The 8313-nt window shown below is 43.8% G+C and overlaps 1 protein-coding gene across 11 annotated transcripts in view; it reads right to left on the reverse strand.

Annotated features, from left to right (window-relative positions):
* Positions 1 to 2890: 2890 nt before the first annotated feature.
* The window catches only part of LOC112254074 (DDB1- and CUL4-associated factor 1), a 41753-nt gene continuing 36330 nt past the window's right edge, over positions 2891 to 8313 (reverse strand). For all 11 annotated transcript variants that reach the window (XM_042329754.1, XM_042329762.1, XM_042329769.1 and 8 more), the window contains 5 exons: positions 7985 to 8183; positions 7818 to 7891; positions 6936 to 7028; positions 6332 to 6572; positions 2891 to 4116 (listed from right to left, as the gene is read on the reverse strand). In XM_042329754.1, coding sequence (XP_042185688.1) covers positions 4037 to 4116; positions 6332 to 6572; positions 6936 to 7028; positions 7818 to 7891; positions 7985 to 8183 — 687 coding nt within the window. In that variant the 3' untranslated portion in view covers positions 2891 to 4036. The remainder of the gene's footprint in view (positions 4117 to 6331; positions 6573 to 6935; positions 7029 to 7817; positions 7892 to 7984; positions 8184 to 8313) is intronic.

An 8313-nucleotide genomic window follows, 5' to 3' on the forward strand; every position in this document is an offset into this window, starting at 1 on the left:
TGGTTAGAGTGGTAGAGAGGGGGCAGTGGTTAGTCTTGTGGTTAGAGTGTAGAGGCAGGTAGTCTAGTGGTGGTTAGAGTGGTGTAGAGGCAGGTAGTCTAGTGGTGGTTAGAGTGGTGTAGAGGCAGGTAGTCTAGTGGTTAGAGTGTAGAGCCTAGTGGCAGGTAGTCTAGTGGTTAGAGTGTAGAGGCAGGTAGTCTAGTGGTTAGAGTGGTGTAGAGGCAGGTAGTCTGGTGGTTAGAGTGGTGTAGAGGTGGCAGGGTAGCCTAGTGGTGGTTAGAGTGTTAGAGGGGCGGCAGGGTAGCCTAGTGGTTAGAGTGTAGGGGCGGCAGGTAGCCTAGTGGTTAGAGTGTAGGGGCGGCAGGGTAGCCTAGTGGTTAAGAGTGTAGGGGCGGCAGGGTAGCCTAGTGGTTAGAGCGTAGGGGCGGCAGGGTAGCCTAGTGGTTGGACTGTAGGGGCGGCAGGGTAACCTAGTGGTTGGACTAGTAACCGAAAGGTTGCAAGCTCGAATCCCCGAGCTGACAAGGTACAAATCTGTTGTTCTGCCCCCTGAACAAGGCAGTTAACCCACTGTTCCTAGGCCGTCATTGAAAATAAGAATTTGTTCTTAACTGACTTGCCTAGTTAAATAAAGGTAACATAAAAATGACCTGACTGAAGGATTTAATCAAGTGTTACACAAATCCAACACCATTAAAGTTAAAGTAGAATTAAACAAATTGACATTAAACATTTTTCTCAAAACAGAGAAAACTTTATTTGGATTTTTTTGCTCCCCTCCACATATTAAAATAGATCAACTCTAAACAACGTACGTCTTTAGAATTTGTGGTCCTTTCCGAAATAAGGACACAACTTAAAGCACTTAACCAACAGAATTCAAACAAATTCAATTCATATTAATTGTGTTCACGTTGCGGCTCCATTGCACCAGGGCAGCTATGGGTAACAGATAGTCGAGCCCTCAGAGTAGGTAGCAGGGTTGGGGTCAATTCCATTTCTAGTCAGGTAGCCTAAAAATGTTGTCCCTTACCCACTGATTTGCATCAGATATATTTCAGTCCAACCAATGTTAAAGTATATATACACATACACACACACACACACAAATATATACACTACCAGTCACGTTTTAGAACACCTACTCATACAAGGTTTATGTATTTTTTTACTATTTTCTATATTGTAGAATAATAGTGAAGACATCAACACTATGAAATAACACATATGGAATCATGTAGTAACCAAAAAAGTGTTAAAACAAATAAAAATATATTTTATATTTGTGATTCTTCAATTAGCCACCCTTTGCCTTGATGACAGGTTTTCACACTCTTTGGCATTCTCTCAACCAGCTTCACCTGGAATGCTTTTCCAACAGTCTTGGAAGGGGTTCCTACATACGCTGAGCACTTATTGGCTGCTTTTCCTTCACTCTGCGGTCCGACTCATCCCAAACCATCTCAATTGGGTTGAGGTTGGGTGATTGTTGGGGCCAGGTCATCTGATGCAGCACTCCATCACTCTCCTCCTTTGTCAAATAGCCCTTACACAGCCTGGAGGTGTGTTTTGGTTCATTGTCCTGCTGAAAAACAAATAATAGTCCCACTAAGCCCAAACCAGATGGGATGGCGTATCGCTGCAGAATGCTGTGGTAGCCATGCTGGTTAAGTGCCTTGAATTCTAAATAAATCACAGACAGTGTCACCAGCAAGGCACCCCCACACCATAACACCTCCTCCATGCTTCACGGTGGGAACTACACATGCGGAGATCATCCGTTCACCCACACCGCGACTCACAAAGACATGGAGGTTGGAACCAAAAATCTCAAATTTGGACAGATTTCCACTGGTTTAATGTCCATTATTCATGTTTCTTGGCCCAAGCAAGTCTCTTATTATTGGTGTCCTTTAGTAGTGGTCTCCTCTGAACAGTTGATGTTGAGATGTGTCTGTTACTTAAACTCTGTGAAGCATTTATTTGGGCTGCAATTTCTGCGGCTGGTAACTGTAATGAACTTATCCTCTGCAGCAGAGGTAACTCTGGGTCTTCCATTCCTGTGGCGGTCCTCATGAGAGCCAGTTTCATCATAGCGCCTGATGGTTTTTGCAACTGCACTTGAAGAAACTTTCAAAGTTCTTGACATTTTCCGGATAGACTGACCTTCATGTCTTAAAGTAATGATGGACTGTCATTTCTCTTTGCTTATTTGATCTGTTCTTGCCATAATATGGACTTGGTCTTTTACCAAATAGGGCTATATTCCTTATACCAGCCCTACCTTGTCACAACACAACTGATTGGCTCAAACGCATTAAGAAGGAAAGAAATTCCACAAATTAACAAGGCACACCTGTTAATTGAAATGCATTCCAGGTGCTGCCTCATGAAACTGGTTGAGAGAATGCCAGGAGTGCGCAAAGCTGTCATCAAGGCAAAGGGTGGCTATTTACGTTGAAGAATCTCAAATATATTTTGATTTATTTCACACTTCTTTGGTTACTACATGACTCCATATGTGTTATTTCATAGTTGATGTCTTCACTATTATTCTATAAATGTAGAAAATAGTACAAAAATTAAAAAAATGAAACCCTTAAATGAGTCGGTGTTCTAAAACTTTTGACCGGTAGTGTAAATGGTGTATATATATATATGGCTGTTTTAAATATCAATGTATCCACATTATTCAACACTGACCTCTAGAGGCCATTAAACTCCCTACACCCGTTTACCACTACAGAACACCCTTTTCACACTATGCAGGCTTGGATATGATCTTTTTACATTGCCCTGTACAGCACCATTCCAGCAACTATGCTGGACGTGTAACCGGGCCAGTACAGCTGGGCTCCGTGGTGTGAAAAAAGGGGTACAAGAGCAAACATAGGAGCATTGTTACATTTTTATGAATATTTTATATTAATTGTCACTGGCATTTGACAAAGTACAATAACCCCCCAAAAATTATAATATAGTAAATAAATTAACAGTTTTGAAGCTATACATCATTTTGACTCTTGACTGGTTAGCTTGACAAAGTTTGGCAAAACAACAGTCAATCTGAAACACTAAAATAATGAAAAGTTGTCTGCCATTGTTTGTTGTCATAACTTCAATTTAACGGAGAAGGTTGTATCCTTAAAGCGATAGTAGTCTTAGTATTAACGAGTAGATTTAACAGGATGTAGCAACGAGCTCTGTTCTGTCCTGGAGCTGTTCTTGTCTATTAAATGTTATGTATTAATGTCATGTTCTGTGTTCTGTATTCTGTGTTCTGTTTCATGTTCTGTGTTCTGTATTCTGTGTTCTGTTTCATGTTCTGTGTTCTGTGTTCTGTGTTCTGTATTCTGTGTTCTGTTTCATGTTCTGTGTTCTGTATTCTGTGTTCTGTTTCATGTTCTGTATTCTGTTTCATGTTCTGTGTGGACCTCAAGAAGAGTATCTCTGGGGATGCTAATATAATAAGAAATACAAGAGCAGTAGCTATTTTACAGCTACATCAACAGAAAAAAAGTCAGTTATATTAAAAAAAAAGGCCAACAAAAATCTGGAGGAAAAAAAAAAAATCTTGTTTTTGTACAATTCAAATTGCTACACGTCAGATAAAGAAAGTCTTGATAGTTTTGTCTAAGTGTCCTTCGGTCTATAATATCAAGTCTCTTTTCCTTGTCAAACTAGTGCTTCCAAATGGAACCCAAGACCCTACACCTTAAGAGGCATTGAAAAGCAATGCAATATTCTCTGACCTACAAGAGCGCCTAGCGTGTAGTTGCTAGGGGTTACATTCGGAATTCAGTGGGTAGCCTGTCATGTCCAACAACACCATCAGTCAACAGTCATCGGTCCTTCACCATCTCACACCTGGGATTGCTTCAAATACCATTCTTTTTATTTCATATTTTCTCTTTGTGCATATGAATTCACATTCATAAGGGGGGGGTCCCCCAATTTCTCCAGCTTAAGTGGCAATGGGTGGATACTTGTTGTGTCCCTTTTGTCACTTCCTGGTTGTCATGTCCTGTTCGCTGTTTTAGTCGCTCATAGACAGGAAGAGTTGGTCCTCCAGATCCGAGGTGTCAGTGCTGCCGTCTGAGCTGTCGGAACTGTCAGCTGTATGGGAAGACAGACAGGGACATAGAAAGATGGTGAGTGTGTGTACTTATTAACTTTTACTGTTCCCCAACAAACTATCATGGTCCAAACACACCAAGACAGTCGTGAAGAGGGCACGACAAAGCCTATTCCCCCTCAGGAGACTGAAAAGATTTGGAATGGGTCCCCAGATCGTCAAAAGGTTCTACAGCTGCACCATCACTGCCTGGTATGGCAACTGCTCGGCCTCCGACCGCAAGGCACGACAGAGGGTAGTGCGTACGGCCCAGTACATCACTGGGGCAAAGCTGGCTGCCATCCAGGACCTCTACACCAGGCGGTGTCAGAGCAAGACCCTAAAAATTGTCAAAGACACCAGCCACCCTAGTCATAGACTGTTCTCTCTACTACCGCACGGCAAGCGGTACCGGAGCGCCAAGTCTAGGTCCAAAAGGCTTCTAAACAGCTTCTACCCCCAAAGCCATAAGACTCCGGAACATCTAATCAAATGTCTACCCAGACTATTTACATCATCTGTCCCCTCCCATCCCCTCTTACGCTGCTGCTGCTACTCTGTTTATTACCTATGCAACGTCACTTTAATAACTCTACCTACATGTACATACTACCTCAATTACATCAACTAACCGGTGCCCCCCCCCGCACATTGACTCTGTACCGGTACCCCCTGTATATAGCCTCCACATTGACTCTGTACCAGTACCCCCTGTATATAGCCTCCACATTGACTCTGTACCGGTACCCCTGTATATAGCCTCCACATTGACTCTGTACCAGTACCCCTGTATATAGCCTCCACATTGACTCTGTACCAGTACCCCTGTATACAGCCTCCACATTGACTCTGACTCTGTACCAGTACCCCTGTATATAGCCTCCACAGACTCTCCGGTACCCCCTGTATATAGCCTCCACATTGACTCTGTACCAGTACCCCCTGTATATAGTCTCCACATTGACTCTGTACCAGTACCCCTGTATACAGCCTCCACATTGACTCTGTACCCCCAGCCTCCACATTGTACCCCCTGTATATAGCCTCCACATTGACTCTGTACCGGTACCCCCTGTATATAGCCTCCACATTGACTCTGTACCAGTACCCCCTGTATATAGCCTCCACATTGACTCTGTACCAGTACCCCTGTATATAGCCTCCACATTGACTCTGTACCGGTACCCCCTGTATATAGTCTCCACATTGACTCTGTACCAGTACCCCCTGTATATAGTCTCCACATTGACTCTGTACCAGTACCCCCTGTATATAGTCTCCACATTGACTCTGTACCAGTACCCCCTGTATATAGTCTCCACATTGACTCTGTACCAGTACCCCCTGTATATAGCCTCCACATTGACTCTGTACCAGTACCCCCTGTATATAGCCTCCACATTGACTCTACCAGTACCCCCATTGACTGACTCTGTACCCCAGTACCCCTGTATATAGCCTATAGCCTCCACATTGACTCTGTACCAGTACCCCTGTATATAGCCTCCACATTGACTCTGTACCATAACACCATGTATATAGCCTTCACATTGACTCTGTACCGGTACCCCCTGTATATAGCCTCCACATTGACTCTGTACCATAACACCATGTATATAGCCTCCACATTGACTCTGTACCATAACACCATGTATATAGCCTCCACATTGACTCTGTACCCCCTGTATATTGCCTCCACATTGACTCTGTACCCCCTGTATATAGCCTCCACATTGACTCTGTACCGGTACCCCCTGTATATAGCCTCCACATTGACTCTGTACCGGTACCCCCTGTATATAGCCTCCACATTGACTCTGTACCAGTACCCCCTGTATATAGTCTCGTTATTGTACTGCTGCTATTTAAATATTTGCTATTTACATTTTTTACTGATCTATTTTTTACTAAACACTTATTTTTCTTAAATCTGCATTGTTGGTTATGGGCTTGTAAGTCAGCATTTCACTGAAAGGTCTACCTGTTGTATTTGGCGCATGTGACAAATACAATTTGATGTTAAAATTTGATTCAGATTTTTTTTTGCCCAAAAATCAAATCGATCAATGAATCAGACATAGTCCTCTTGGTACCTGGGGAAACATAGTGCCTGGCCAATGCTGCCAGTCTTGGTCTGCTTTTTTCTCTCGCTTCTAGACTAGTGGATGTTTTGTGTGTGATAAATGATCTTCCCAAAAAGACACCGCAGTTACTCACATCCCAGGTCAATCTCAGCATCGTTGTTCGAGTCATCCTCATCATCATCATCATCATCCTCCTCAGCATGGAGCAGCCTGGCCACTGCTTCATCATCCGAGGGAGAGAAGTCGTTACCTCCATCCTCCTCTCCGTCTCCTCCCTCGATCAGCTCGGCCAACAGCGGGTCAGTCTCCATGTCATCATCGTCGTCATCTTCATCGTCGTCGTCGTCAGAGTCTTCATCATCGTCTTGATCCTCCTGGTGGGAAGGTGACACATTTTGAACACAAATCAACACAAGGTGAAACAAGATGAAATATACATTTAAAAAAATAAATAAAAAAACACATCAATATATTTGAACACAGTTAATTAACACAAGGGCAAACAGTGGGGAGAGGCTGGGATAGAAGCAGGTGTTTTAGTGACGGGCTAGGATAGGAACAAAGGTTCTGGTGTGTAACCCTGTGGGCTCTCAGAACCCCGATCAAAGAGCACTGGGCAGTGTGGGTTGAAATGGAGAGACTGGATATTAGAGATTAGGAACACTAGGAGAGCGCTGATGTAGATAAAATGCTAAAGTTAGACTGAGTTTAGTAGAGAGAAGGACAGCATTTCTTACCTGATCTTCTTCATCCTCTCCCTCCTCAGCTAGTCTCTGTCTCCCCACTTCATACAAGCGACACACCGTGTCCATGTTGATAGAGTCCTGGTTCTAAAGACGTTAGAAAAGACAACTTGAGACAAACTGTTGACCAACAGAGAGAACTACACTTCCCACATTCCACTCTTTAGATGAACTGTTGACCGACAGAGAGAACTACACTTCCCACACTCCACTCTTTAGAAGAACACACAGCTTGAGATGAACTGCTGACCGACAGAGAGAACTACACTTCCCACATTCCACTCTTTAGATGAACTGCTGACCGACAGAGAGAACTACACTTCCCACATTCCACTCTTTAGATGAACTGCTGACCGACAGAGAGAACTACACTTCCCACATTCCACTCTTCAGTTTCTTTTTGGATGTCTATTTGGGACTCAGATCAAGAGCCAGAGTAGAACAGAGAGCAATAATATGGCATCATCAGGGAGCATTGCACCACCCTAATCCCTAGCCCCTAATCCATAGCCCTTTACCCCTAATCCCTAACCCCTAGCCCCTAATCCATAGCCCTTTACCCCTAGCCCCTAATCCTTAACCTCTAGCCCTAAACCCCTAATCCCTAGCCCTTTACCCCTAGCCCCTAATCCTTAACCCCTAGCCCTAAACCCCTAATCCATAGCCCTTTACCCCTAGCCCCTAATCCTTAACCTCTAGCCCCTAATCCCTAGCCCTAAACCCCTAAATAAGAATATGGGACACAAACAATACAGCTCATTCTTCCTACATGATAACAACCATATACTGATTGACAGGTAGAATGGAACGGTCAGGAGCAGAGCTAAAAGACGTAACATGGAATATCAGCAATGGAAATAAAACCAGGAAGTTTACCTCGATGACAGCCAGGTAGCAGTCCCTAGTGTCAGTACACAGGTCAAAGATATTCCTCTTCACATCCACAGTAGCTGAGGAAGAACATACAACCAGAAGTTCATTTCAACCAACATGCCACAGGCCACAAAACAAAATATGCTTAACCTATGACCTTTAGGTCATACCGATGGGTTTGTAGTCGGTGGCGTCAAAGGTTCTGAAGGAGGAACCAAAGGGACTCTTCATCTGTTGGTCCATCACATCCTCCTCCTCATCAGCCTGGAGCATGGCTCCGTACATGACCGTAGCGTTGTTGTTGAACACTCCTCTACACTGGTCCAAGGCAGGCACAGTGTGGAGGAGATGGAACGTTCTCAGGTCCCACTGGCATAGCTGGTCAAGGTGATCATCACTTCCAAATCAATGTTTTTACTGATATGACCTGGAGAAACTCAGGCCATAGTTATAAAGGCAACGATTAGATCTCCCCTGAGTTTTTACACGTCTGGTGATA

Source organism: Oncorhynchus tshawytscha, linkage group LG02, assembly GCF_018296145.1.
Source record: "Oncorhynchus tshawytscha isolate Ot180627B linkage group LG02, Otsh_v2.0, whole genome shotgun sequence".
NCBI classification, from domain to species: domain Eukaryota; kingdom Metazoa; phylum Chordata; class Actinopteri; order Salmoniformes; family Salmonidae; genus Oncorhynchus; species Oncorhynchus tshawytscha.